The 14,577-nt window shown below is 35.8% G+C and overlaps 1 protein-coding gene across 2 annotated transcripts in view; it reads right to left on the bottom strand.

Moving 5' to 3' along the window:
* Positions 1-3,305: 3,305 nt before the first annotated feature.
* Positions 3,306-14,577, bottom strand: part of ARL6IP6 (ADP ribosylation factor like GTPase 6 interacting protein 6) — a 44,902-nt gene continuing 33,630 nt past the window's right edge. Inside the window, exon 4 of one of the 2 annotated variants that reach the window (XM_029224732.1) lies at positions 3,306-4,711. In XM_029224732.1, coding sequence (XP_029080565.1) covers positions 4,618-4,711 — 94 coding nt within the window. In that variant the 3' untranslated portion in view covers positions 3,306-4,617. The remainder of the gene's footprint in view (positions 4,712-14,577) is intronic. The other variant, XM_029224729.1, reaches the window with a different exon arrangement.

Here is a 14,577-nt window from a genome sequence, read left to right on the forward strand (position 1 = left end):
GGGGTCTTTGTCATACAGAGTGAAGTTAAGTCAGAAAGAGAAAAACAAGTACCGTATGTTAACACATATATATGGAATCTAAAAACAAAAAAAATGATTCTGATGAACCTAGGGGCAGGACAGGAATAAAGATGCAGATGTAGAGAATGGACTTGAGGACACGGGGAGGGGTAAGGGTAAACTAGGACGAAGTGAGAGAGTAGCACTGACATATATACACTACCAAATGTAAAACAGATAGGTAGTGGGAAGCAGCTGCATAGCACAGGGAGATCAGCTCAGTTCTTTGTGACCACCTAGAGGTGGGATAGGTAGGGTGGGAGGGAGATGCAAGAGGGAGTGGATATGGGGATATATGTATACATATGGCGGATTCACTTTGTTATACAGCAGAAACACAACTCAGTAAAGCAATTATACTCCAATAAAAATCTTAAAAAAGGGGGGGGGGCGGGCAGAAGAACTGAATAGACATTTTTCCAAAAAAGATATACAGATGGCCAACAGGCACATGAAAGGATGTTTATTATTGCTAATCATTAGAGAAATACAAATCAAAACCACGAGATATCACCTCACACCTGTCAGAATGACTACCATCAAAAAGAACACAAATAACAAATATTGACAAGGGTGTAGAGAAAAGGGAATCCTAGTACACTGTTGGTGGGAATGTAAACTGGTACAGCCACTGTGGAAAACAGTACAGCAGTTTCTCGAAAAACTAAAACTACCATATATGATCCAGCAATTCCATTCCTGGGTATATATGCAAAGAAAAGAAAAACACTAATTCAAAAAGGTAAATGCACCCTAATGTTCACAGTAGCATTATTTACAATTGCCAAGATATGGAAGCAACCCAGGTGTCCATCAATGGATGAATGGATAAAGAAGTGTTTTACATATATATATATATATATATATATATATATAAATGGAATACTCAGCCACAAAAAGGAATGGAATATTGCCATTTGCAACAACATGGATGGACCTGGAGGGTATTATGTTTAGTGAAATAACTCACATGAAGAAAGACAAATACTATCAAATACTATGTTATCATTTATTTGTGGAACCTAAAACATAAATAAATGAATATAACAGGAAGAAGAAGACTCATAGATACAGAGAACTAGTGGTTACCAATGGGGAGAGGGTAGCAGGGAGTGGCAAGATAGGGATAGGAGTAGGGGATTAAGAGGTGCAAATTACTTTGTATAAAATAAGCCACAAGGATATATTGTGCAGCACAGGGAATACAGCCAGTATTTCATAACTTTAAATGGAGTATAATCTATAAAAAATTTTGAATCACTATGTTTTATACCTGAAGCTAATATTGTAAATCAACTATACATCAATGAAAATTAATTAATTAAAAAAAAATAAAGTTGGGGTCTTTCTGGATGTAGTGTGTATTTTTATCCAACAACTGACTTTTGATGCTGTCTGAACCTTGAGCTGATCTTGCAAGGAACAATAACAAATGACAAGGATTCATTTTATCATCCTGACCAGGCTTTTCCACTAACAAATAGTACCCTTGCTTCCTCCTCCTTGACCCTCTAATACTCTGATTCCTGCCTACCAGTTCTGAGAGTCACTGGATATCCTTCCAATAAATTCCTTTTCCTTAAGTTAGTCAGATGGTATATGTTGCTTGCAACATAGGGTCCTGATATAATGAAGTAAACAGAAATGGAAAAATGGAAAAATATGGAAAAATTTCTTTTAAGATGTTTCACTGGAAGTCTGTCTTTTTTAAAAAATAAGTAATTATCTTGGTGTTTTAGAACCTGAAAAAAATTTTTTTAAATTTATTTTTATTTTTGGCTGTGTTGGGTCTTCGATGCTGAATGTGGGCTTTCTCTAGTTGCGGCGAGCAGGGGCTACACTACATTGTGGTGCGCGGGCTTCTCAATGCAGTGACTTCTCGTTGCAGAGCACGGGCTCTAGGCACACAGGCTTCAGTAGCTGTGGCACACGGGTTCAGTAGTTGTGGCTCGTGGGCTCTAGAGCTCATGCTCCATAGTTGTGGTGCAGGGACTTAGTTGCTCCGCAGCATGTGGGATCTTCCCAGACCAGGGCTCGAACCCATGTCTCCTGCACTGGCAGGTGGATTCTTAACCACTGTGCCACCAGGGAAGTCCAAGTCTATCTTATCTTTTCAAAGACCCCACTTTTGGTACTGGATATTGTTGTGGACTGCACGTTTGTGCCCCCCCAAATCCCACCAAATTCATTTGTTGAAACTAACTCCCCACAGGATGGTATTAGGAGGTGGGGCCTTTGGGAGGTAATTAGGTTATGCATGGTAAAGCCCCCAAGGTGGGATTAGAATCTTTCTAAGAGGAAGAGAGCTAGCCCTCTCTCTCCCCACCCAAGTAGGATACAATGAGAAGACAGCTATCTTCACTAGAACCCAACCATGCAGGCACCCTATTCTTGGACTTCCAGATTTCAAAACTGTGAGAAAACCAATTTCAAGAATGGCAGGGTCACCACTGGGCTTCAGGGACTAGAGGAATGTCATCAGTAGCATCAGTGTCAGCCTTATTCTTTCCCACTGAGTTTGGCTAAACCCTGGCTGCCAGCATCTCCTGGGCTTGTATCTTCCCAGCTTAATTTACCTTAATTTCAACTTGAAAAATCCTGGGAAGGGACTGGCCTAATTTAAGTCATGTCTCTATTCCTGTTGAAATCACTGTGGCCAGAAAAGATAAGAAACTAGAATTGGCCCAGCTTTGGTTAGGTACTTATCCTCAATCACTCTGCTAATGAAGCAGGATAGTTTATATCTGGATTCTATGTTAGCACTGGAGAGAGAAATTTCCCAAGAAAGAGGAGTGCTAGTCCAAAAGAAACAGAGTTCCGGAAGAAGTATCTTACAGATATATATCTATATTATATATAGATATAATGTCTTACAGATATTTACATGTAAAGGGTCTACTATATTTTTCTTAGTCATAAGACAGAAAGATCTGGAAGAAGCTATCCAAATTTGATGATGGGGTGGGGGAGGGGGGACGACTTGGGAGGTGGAGAGAAGAGCCCTTTAGAGCCAAGGTTAGGGGGAAAGGAGGAGGTTGGGCGAGGAAGGCAGGAAGTGAAAATAGGTTCATATGACAACCGCTCTGGAAGGAATACTTAAGCCATGGGATTTATGTATATGTATGTGTGTATATCTTACACCTCCCCCCATATTAATCTAAACACTTCAGATAATTTAAATTAGAGCAGCATTTGGCATTTCCAATAAAAGGTTTTTGAATAGTAAAAAAATGTTAAGACTTTTAGAAACATTATTAAATCATTTACTCAGTAACAACAATCTGCAGATAACAGGAACACACTGCAGATACTCATTTCCCATTTGGCCTGAATAAGCAGTTTTGCTACACAATGCTATCCTAATGTAGGTTTTTCTGTGGCCAGGGAAAACAGTATTTAAAATAGTCCATCTTTCTAAAATTGAAGTGACTATTCTAAACAGGTATTTAGAAAGGAAGTGGGAACAATTAAGGCTTAATTACTATGAAAAAACAAAACAGCACAATTACAAAAGAACATTTAAATAGGAAAATAAGGAAACTATACATTAAAAAATTATACATGTACACACTGTATCAAAATACCTTTTCTATTTTGGTAACCAAATTTTGGAGATTAAAAACAAACTAGTTCAAGCATTTCTAAACATAAAAACTTCAGGTTTATATTTATTAAAAACAAGATAATATCAGTTTTGTTGAAGTAATCATATATACACCATGGTAAATATTTGGAATTGTGAAAATGGAAATAGTGAATAGCTTTAAATTTCCTGAATATTTTCATGGCTTAAATAATTAAACTTTTTTGTTGTTTTTTTAAAAATAAGTTTACTTAGTTTTAAACTCAGGCCAGTGTGCTTTTCTTAAAAGACAAAATACTTATTAAAAACGGTAGGTATTAAGGTTTGCACGAGCTAAAAAATAACATTTACATTTGCCTAGATGTAACAATTTAAAAACATACAAATTCAAGATATAGTAGGAAAATATGTAAAAAAACACATAAAGAACCATAGCCCATTAAAAAATATAAATGCACCTTCTATATATCGAAAACTAAATATTCTGATTTAAAAGTAGCTTCTGTAAAATGTCAAAGTAGCAGGCATTGTTTGCTTTCCTAATATAATGAATAAATAAGAAATATTTCTATCTCAAACAGTACTATCAGTATTTCTTAGCAAAAATGTAGTATATACATATACATGGAAAGGCAGGCATTGATACAGGATATTCTGCATCCAAGTTTTCGGGTTTGAGTTCCATTAAAATGTTTTCTACAACTTATAAGGACAATGCACACAAAAGTAAAAAGATGAGGTAAACGTCTTACACTTTTAAGCATTACTTGAAACTTAATACTTAGATATTCCCAATGCCTAGGCTCTAGAACGATGCTTAAAAAGTCCTCCATAATGATGATGATATGACATGTATCTGAAGCACATAATGAGCAGCAGGTTTCTTGGTCTTCTGAGTAGGCAATGATGTTCTTCCCTGTTATTACAAAGCAATCGTGACTAAGTTTTGTCAAGAATAATGCTTCAGTGTGGGTTTACATGAGGCACCAAGCTACAGTAAGAGCAGCTACAATGCCATTCAAAATTGCCATACTATAGCCCATGTGGAAAGAATGTCCAGTCAGTTTCCTAGGGGGAGAAAAAAACAAACGAAAAAAGGAAAATGTAATTTGGTATAACAAAAACACCATCAGTTTTTATCAAATATGTTTAGAATCTGGAAACATGTTTCCCAAATATCTTTTATACATTAATATACAAGTTAAAAAAGAGTATTAGACATCTTCAGAATTAGTAATAGATCTGTCAAATATAAGTCTTGGTTATCAAATGTAATTTTTTCAATTTCATTACTTAGAGCAAAATGCTCAGTTTGATCCCTATAACTTCTTTACTGTGTCTCATAATCACATGTGTGTACCATCACCTAATTCTAAGGTACATATCTTGTTACACTACAAGCATGTTCTTTCATTTAAATTAGCATTGTGTTTCCCCACTCTCTTGTTCTCACTTATAACTTAAAATACATATTATTTCAAGTATTTGTCCTGTTTGTACCATTTTTTTAGATTACATGAAGGAATTCTACTTTTTCTTTGAGCACTAAAAACAGCACTTGTCCATATGTGAGTCATAAATCAGATTATGTCTTTTATAGACATTTCAGTTCTCAACTTAATAGGTTACTTAAGTGGCTTTCAATGAGTTCCTAGGTGTCAGCAAAGACACTGTTTAATGGTTACTATGAGAGCCAAATAGCTCATGTGACATTTGTTCCCTCTATCAAGCAGCAATTTTACTTATTTTACTACATTTTCTTAACACTCCTTGCACTAATTGTATTGCAATAATACTCTTTGCTTATCCCATTAAGGATGAGACATACGAAAAAGAATAGAAGGTAGGGTCCAATTGGTGTCAGAGACAGAAAAGAATCTTCTCACGGGAGCAATCCAAATCAAGGACATATGAGGAGGTACACACCAGCAGTACTAAGAATGGAAAGTCCTAAGTAATAAGGGCCCTGGGCTGAGAGGGTTATCATTCCCCTTGTCCTCTTCTTTCCTAAGCACAGATCAAAGACAGGGAAGTACTTAGATCAACATTAACATCCGAAGACACCTCATTATAATGATTTCCAGTCCAGTAAGATCAGTGGCAGAGAGTATAGAAGATACTCTCTTCGAAGAACAACCCCGTTGCATTCACCTGAGACTACAGAAGACCCTGATGTATCCTGATGGCCCCCTGTTTTGGTCCATGGGAGTTATTATTTACTCTCTCCCCTCAATCTTACTCAACTGCGACTAGTTTAAGATGCTTCTCATGTTGGCCATTAAGGGCTAATCTACCTAGCTGTATTACCTACTGTACGGTAAAGTAAAATAGATACACTAAATGCTTTGCTCCTTTTAAAAAAAGAATTCCTCCAAAAATTGATTAGTAAAAAGAAATCTAATCATAACTATCAGCATTATCATTCACTGTAAAAAAAAAAACTACTACTGACCTGAGAACATTTAAATTCATACTAACAAAGTTAATCATGGAACAGAATTTCAGGAGTTAATTGTTCTCTTCTACTAGTTTGAGAACCTGCATTCCCACAAAAATAGAAGAATCTCTAAAGTACAGTTTACTGAACTTTAGGAAATTATAATAACTACAATGTTGATATAATTGAACTTTACTGAGATATACAAGCTCAAATGCTTAGTGACCGTCACAAACCAGGCACAACAAGGAAATCTAATGGCAATGAAGAAATACTCCAGAGCAGTGATTCTTAGTCTTTCTACCATCTCAAACGCACCATACTCCCACTGGGAACGTTGTAGCCATTGTCACACATGTACTGCCAGGCAAGGGACTAAAAATCTTTGACAAATTGCTTGATTTAAAGCTCCTTTTCAAACACCCACCATGATTTTCCTCCCGAGGAAGATACAGAGAACTCCTGGTAAGTCTTCCCTCCTATGTCTCTTGTGATCTTTGAAGTCCTGTAAAAAGCTGAAGGTATCTTGATACCCCTTTGTCAAAGCCTTTCATTTATTTCTTGTAGAGGGCACATTTTGAATTGAAAAATTATGACTAAGTATGGTGCCTATTTTACTCAATCTCTCTTTATATATATGCATTTTACTTTTTATTTAAAGTATACACACTAGGGCTTCCCTGGTGGCGCAGTGGTTGAGAGTCCACCTGCTGATGCAGGGGACACGGGTTCGTGCCCCGGTCCGGAAACATCCCATATGCCGCGGAGCGACTGGGCCCGTGAGCCATGGCCGCTAAGCCTGCGCGTCCGGAGCCTGTGCTCCGCAACGGGAGAGGCCACAACAGTGAGAGGCCCGCGTACCGCAAAAAAAATAAAAAATAAAAAAAATAAAATATACACAGCAAAGTGCAAATGCCTAACATATATACAGATCAATGAATCTTTATTATGGTATACCCTCATGTACCTACCGTCCAGATCAAATACAGAACATTTCTAGCACCAGAGAAAGCTCCTTTGTTCCTCTTCCCTGTCAATATCCACCTTCCCTTACTCAAACCCTCAGATAACTACCACACTGTCTGCTATCATGATGACTTGTTTCACCTGCTGTTGAAACTCCATTTACATGGCATCATGATGTATTCTTTTGTGTCTGCATTCTTTCTCTCAGTAGTGTTTGTGAAATTCATCTATGGTGCTGTAGTAGCACTGGTGTGTTCTTCTGTATTACAGTTTAGTACTCCATTGTATAAAAATACCAAAATTTATTTATCCATTCTACTACTGGGAATTCAGGTTGTTTCCAATTTGGCGCTCCTATAAAGAGAGCTACTATGAACATGATACTATGTACACACCTGTGGTGGGTGGTAAGCATCTGCACTCATTCCTCTTGGGAAGTCCTAGGAATGCAATTGCTGGGTTATAAGGTAGATGTATGATAAATGTGGCTTTAGTAGAAAGCATCAAACATTTCCCCCAAATAGTTGATTACTTTACACTTCTACCAACAACATATGAGAGTTTCAGTTGCTCCACAGTGTCACCAACATTTAGTATTGTCAGTCTTTTTTAATTTTAATGGACCTACAGATTTTGTTGTTGTGGTTTTAACAGTTATTTTTCTCATAACTAATGTATTTACTGCCCAATTATTATTTCATATATAAATGTGACCGAGAAAATAAATTCATGATGAAATTCTTTCCAAGTCATTCTCTCCTTATACCTAAAACATATTGTACAGATTAATTTCCCTAAAATACCCCTTTGCTCAAAATGCTTTTTTGTCAACTGGATATAAAATACAAGTGAGCAGAGCAAATAACAGAGTTAACAAGGTCAACTTTCCTTGATGTCAATTTTCAAAGATGTGGCAATGGACTAGCAAATGAGATACTGTGGTATAAAGGGAAAAGGACAAAACCAGGAGAAGTGAACTTACACACTTAAGATTTCATGGTTATCAAGTAAAGGACTGGATCAGATAAACTTAAGATCCCTTACAGTTTTAAATTGCTATGACTATTCAAGTAGCAAACACAGAATAAGTAAAAACACTTGAATGAGATTATGTAGTTTTTTTCCTACCTGTTAAAATTGGTTAATTCATCAACATTACCTGTGCTTAAACTGAAACAATGATGTAGGGAGTATAACTATCAATACATAAATATTTTAGTCCCAAAGAATCAATCAAGGAGACACACAAATATAATGAAAATTAATATATGACCTCATTTAACATACTAATCCAAAATTTTAAGACCTGACTATTCAGTTGACCATTTAAAAATAGGTAGAAAAATACACAGAGAACTCAATGACAAAACCAGAATGTTTCCCAAAGTAAATGTTAGGATTCCTAAATGTGAATTTTATTATCCTGAGATAAAGTTCTAGTCCACTGCAATACATTTCTGAAATCAATATGGAAATGGGAGATATTGTTCAATAAGAAAAAATTACTAGAGAAAACATGGTTACAAAGAAAGGCTCATTATAATAGAACTATTTCCATATCCTAAAAGATTAGTTATAAAAAGGTACTATTTTGTTTTGGTTCTAAAGAATTCCCTTCTAAGAATAAAGAATCCTACAAAAAAGTACTCATGTGGTTCCTATTAGTGGTTAAGAGTTCGAGCTCTGTAGCTAAACAGAGATGGTTTGAGGGCCAAGCTTTGCCACTTACAAGGGGTATGAAGCCAGAATTGTTTGACCTCTGAGCCTCAATTTCCCAAAATGGAAATGAAAATAAAATCTACCCTTATAAAGTTGTTATGAGAATCAGGTGTCTGGCACATACCAAATGATCAATAAATGTTAGCCACTATCTAGTACAGAAAAGAAAGCTTCGCTACAGATGAGATTTTTAAAAATTCTTTTCGTCTGCTACTTCAACTCTTCCTTCCTTCTAAGTAAAACACCTAAATCTAGACCCATCCCCAATCCAAAACAGAGAAAAAAACAATAACATACAAGCAGACTCAGGAGGTGGAGGGAAGAATGAGACTGAAGAATTATAGGTTTGTGTGCATTTCTGCTTGGTATTACCCTCTTCCTATGAGTTCATAATCACTCCTCCCTTTATAATTCACTAGAGAACTCAGATTTCCACTATTTATATCTAGATTTTGTAGTCTGGAAATGTACTTTCTAGCAATATATTTATATTTAACAGAAACTTGTAAAGTGAATAAATCATCATATACCTTAATTATTTTCATTTATTCAGGAATGGAATACATTTCAAATTTAAGATTCAAATTAATTCAATGATTCTGGCAATTTAAGTGACCATGCTCTTACTTTTGAACCACAAATAAAAGCACTGAATAAGCCACTGTCAAAAGTTTCATATAAATTACCTTTGTTTATTTAAGAGAGAGACCAAACAGATTAGCAGCTCTTTTTTCATTTCATGTTGTTTATTGTTTTTACTCTAGCCTTGGTTTGGCTGACTCCAAACTGAATCTCTGTACTACATACTAGACTCCACGTTCTTGAAATCTTCATTCCTTACCATATTAATTCCTGTATTTCCTTTCCCTCACATATATTCCCACATTTCAGACATGTTTTTATGACAGAACTCCTGCAATTTAATACAGTAGCATCACTGCCAACTGATTTTGCTCTAAGCAGAAAGCTCTCTGCTTGTCAGAATAGGAAATTATATTAAAGTCCTACATTAAGAACCAGCTGGCTATTTGTTTCTGTGTCTGACTGGCTCAGTAGGAGACAGGATGAACTAGCTGGTACTAATCTATTCCTTCTTCACACATCTGAGCTGACTTTTATTTCTCATTCTATACCTAGCCAAGAAATCTCTAATTCCTAAAGAATTTTAAGCTGTGTGAGCTTGGTTGGAGTAACTATCAGTTCTTTATCTGGAGTCAAAAGTTCTTAACCCAAACCCAAAATCTGAAAGAAAATACTAAACCTCACCATATTTCAATCACTTACCAAGCATTTTTTATGTTTCTTTCAGAAACACAAAATGATACAACAAATTACTTACAGAAATTGCTGGGGAACTGTGTGTATTCCAAATAACTTTACCAGTGTTATATAAGAAATAAGGGTTAGAATTTCAAAGAGAAAGCTTTCTTCACTGAGGAAATGCTATGTCTCTCATTTAGAAAAAAACAACATATATTACATTCACCCTTTATACTCTAAAGTTCTTTATTTTATAATTTTCTTAACTTTCTTTCCATTATTTTACTTCACCAAAATTTACAGTATGAATTTCCTATATCAGGCATTATATATGGGAGACAGAGAAGTAAGCAAGAATCAATGTTGTCCTCAAAGATGTGTCTAGTCACACAGTGCGCTAAGTAAAGTTCTGTAGACAGCATTACCTGGAAGACAAAGGAGCCATTCGATTTGTAGAAGGGGAGAGATTTTAAAGAAGAGTCAACACCTGAGCTAAAACTGAGTATGACTAATTTAGAGTTCTAAACAAATACAATATGTGCAGAAGCAACACACAATGGAGAATGCAGGAAATGGTTAATAGTTTGGTATGGTGAGAGTGAAAAGACTTGGAAAGCTAACTTTCATTCCACAGGGTGTTTGAACATGGCTCTATTATTTACAGGACTACTTTAGCCTACCTGGAAATCTAATTCCCCATCTTTAAAATAAGGTTAATAATTCCTCTCTTTAGTGTTCCTGTGAAGACTAAATGAGTTACTATTAACAAGCACTTGTTGCAGTGCCTCCCATTTACTGAGCACACGATCATAAACACAATAAATGTCAACCATTATTTTTTATCCTTGACTGGCTGGAGTTACTGGGGGAGAAGGAAGAACTGAAGGTGATGCCAGGTTTCTCATTTGAGTTACTGGCTGGATGAAACACCGTTCACCATGATAGGGAACCCAAGAGAAGATACAGGTCGGTGGGAAGTGGGAAATAATGAAGTCAATTTTAGATGTGCTAAACTGCAAATACCTGTGGGACACTGAAATAAAAACTCCCAGTAAGCAACAGGAAATACAAATGAAAACCAAAAGGAAGATTCTCAGGACAGAGGCTCAAGACAGGCTAGACAGACTCAGAAATCTTTGGCCAGACTTCTGCTACTCAAAGTAGTAGCTTATGAAACAGGATTCCACAAGTGAGAAATAGTGATCAGAAAGCTGGACAGAAAACAAAACAAAACAGGAGGGAGTGATGCCAGAGAAATTAAGAAAGAAAGGCATTTCGAAAAGGAATGATAAACCGTTTCAAATAATGGATTGAAAATGAAAGTTAAATTCTGTAATTAAGAGTTCTGCAGGCAATTCAAGGAGGAAAATTGTAGTGTAGGAGTGAACACACGACACATGTGGTAACACCTACAGTCACTGTGAAACAGGGACTATCTCTTCTCTAGTCTTATAAGATATTTAGCTATGGAGAGATCTGGGCATGAGGATTTTTTTCTCTAACACAGGAGAAACTTGAATGTTTAAAAAATATCCTAACAAGAATATTGGATATAAAAGGAAAGGCTGAAGATATATGAAAAGGGGAGGTGCGGTGGGAAGGGGGGGCGGTGGATCTACAACAAAGGAAGTAAAATTGGGAGAAGAACACTTTATTCTGAGATAAAAGGAACGGGTGGTATGATGAAAGTGGATGTAAATTTAAGTTCGTAATCATGAAAGGGGGAGGGAAGAAGCAGGAAGTACTCTCATGATGACCTTTCATGAAACTGGAAGTGAAGTCCACTGAAAACTAAAATGCAAAGTGAAGATTTGGAATAGCTACAGAAAAAAATGGGAAAGGGATGTAAGACAGACGGATGGATGATGGATAGTGCTAGCTAATACGATTCTAGTTCAGACTACAAAGGTTGTGAACTCTTAGTTATTCAGATCTTACTTTGGATGATTCAACTCTGCCTCTTGATCCATTTTATATGGAACATCACAGCCCTTGGCCTACTTTAGAATGGATTTGAGGTCTTCTGCTATTTCAACATTTCGTTAGTTCCAGGCTCTCTCCTACCTGACCTTTCTTTGACCTCTATAACTTTGCAATTTTACAGGGCAGGCACTTCATCCTTCCTTCTCTGTACAAGGCCTGGTAAAAGGAAGCTAGTTTTACTTATAGTTCCTAGTCTATTTCTTAACCCTGAAAAATTCTTCCCATTCTTGGCAAGGAAGTAACTTGTAGACTCGCAATCTAAAAGAAGTGAGTAAAATTAATACAATGGGTTTTTTAATAACTGTCTCATTTATTTTGTTATAATTTTAAACATACTCAAATTGTAAGCTTTCCTGTTCGTTCAAACAGCCTTTAGCCGACCTTTCATCACTACTTCATCATAATCATTTATTCATTACAACTCAGATATTCAGGAAAAGTTATTATGTTTACCATTTAGGTGTGCAGTAATTATTATAAGTTAGTATAAATTGGTGTAAAATGAGATTTTCCGAAACGTGTGTTACATCCTAACAACTATAAAACTAACCTGAACAAACAAGCCCACTCCATCTTACACTGAATATATATAAACATATATATACTTTTTAACCAAAAATTAGAAATTTTTTATAAGCAATATCTAATTTCAGAGTCGTCTCCTAAAGGAGGGCTTGGCAAGCTAAGGTACACCTATCCTGCCACCTATTTCTTTTTATTGGAACATAGTCTCACTCATTCCTTTAAGTATTGTCTTTGGCTGCTTTGGTGCTACAATGGCAGAGTTGAAGAGTTGTAACAGGGACCACACGGCCCACAAAGCCAAAACTACCACTTGGACCCTTACAGAAAAAGTTTGCCAAGTTTTGTCCTAAAGCCTTCCTCTTCAAAGTGTACTCCAGAGATCAGCAATATATTGGCATTGCCTGGGACTTTCTTAGAAATTCAGAATCTCAGACCGCACGCCAGACATGCTGAATCAGAATCTCTCTTCAGCTAGAACTTCTGGTGATTCTAAGATCCTCAAAGTGAATACTACCACTATCTGGAAATATATAAATTAGCAAAGAGATTTCCCAGGAGATCATCACTTGAAAAATCTATCCCAATTGCTTTCTACATGAAAATTTCAAAAGCTACTATAGTTTTAAACAAAAAAAACTATAAGTTGAACAAACACTTTAAAAACTTGTTTGTTTCACTGTATCATCATGTTCCCATACAGATTTTGACTTCTTTAAAATGTTATACGACAGATAACTCAAGTAAGAAATCAGGTAAGACTATGCAGGAATTGAAAAAAAAAAGTTCTCCCATTTGTCCCTCTCTTCTTTTTGTATATATTTACCTTGCTAGGACAGTGGCTACACATTGGATATATTGTATAAGTGTGTATGCATATATACATTTGTATTTCTTTTTTTTTTTTTTATACATTTGTATTTCAAAGTAACCTGTCAGGATAAAATACAGCAAAATATTTTTTAGAATCAAGTACCAGAGAATAAGACTAAAACTATCATGTTAGCTAGTTTACCAGATTTTAAGGTATAGTTATATTTGGGTGGAGTGATGTATTTCAAATGCATACACCACACAAACCATATACACAAATACATATGTGTGTGTGTATATATATATATATACACACACACAGTCATAAGGTTTTAGTAATCAAGACTACAAATATAGAATTATTTTAAAAATATGTGTGATATGATTATACTATTATAAAAACAGAAATATTTGCATGTGTATAGATTTTTTAAAAATCTGAGGTATAATCCCCAGTCTGTTAACACTAGTTAGTTCAGAGTTATTTAAAAAAAGATTTTGCAGCCTTTAACTTTCTGAGTTATATAATTCTGTGATGCATGTATTAATTCTGTAATCATTTAAAAAAAAACAGTAAGGGGAAATTTTAAATCAGTCACTGTCCTAGCAAATAAATTTCTCAATTATTATTTAAAATAGAAAATGCTATTAAAATATAAAGTCGTGGGCTTCCCTGGTGGTGCAGTGGTTGAGAGTCCGCCTGCCGATGCAGGGGACATGGGTTCATGCCCCGGTCCAGGAAGACACCACATGCCGCGGAGCGGCTAGGCCCGTGGGCCATAACCGCTGAGCCTGCGCGTCCAGAGCCTGTGCTCCGCAACGGGAGAGGCCACAACAGTGAGAGGCCCGCCAAAAAACAAAATTAAAAAAAAAAAAAAAAAAAATATATATATATATATATATATAAGTTGTTAGAAAAATGACTACTGGCTTCAAGGTTTCATGATAAATCTGAGGTAAAGACTATCTGGAGAAACATATACTTAAAAGATGTAAAAAGTGAGGAAAAAAGTATAAATGTATACACTTAATGTTGAGCTATAATGTATCATTCTTAATACCTAGAAACTGATGTTGAACATTTTGAGCATTTACTCCATTGCCTCATTAGCCCTGTAATTAGGCTAATGATGTGCATTATGAATAAGTATCAGTTATAAAGTAGCCACCATTTTAATGGAGCAAGTTGATTTATCAATCTACACAATATGTTATAATGGAATGCAAAATTTCA

Source organism: Monodon monoceros, unplaced genomic scaffold, assembly GCF_005190385.1.
Source record: "Monodon monoceros isolate NGI ecotype Baffin Bay Population unplaced genomic scaffold, NGI_Narwhal_1 Super_Scaffold_16, whole genome shotgun sequence".
In the NCBI taxonomy this organism is placed as follows: Eukaryota; Metazoa; Chordata; class Mammalia; order Artiodactyla; family Monodontidae; genus Monodon; species Monodon monoceros.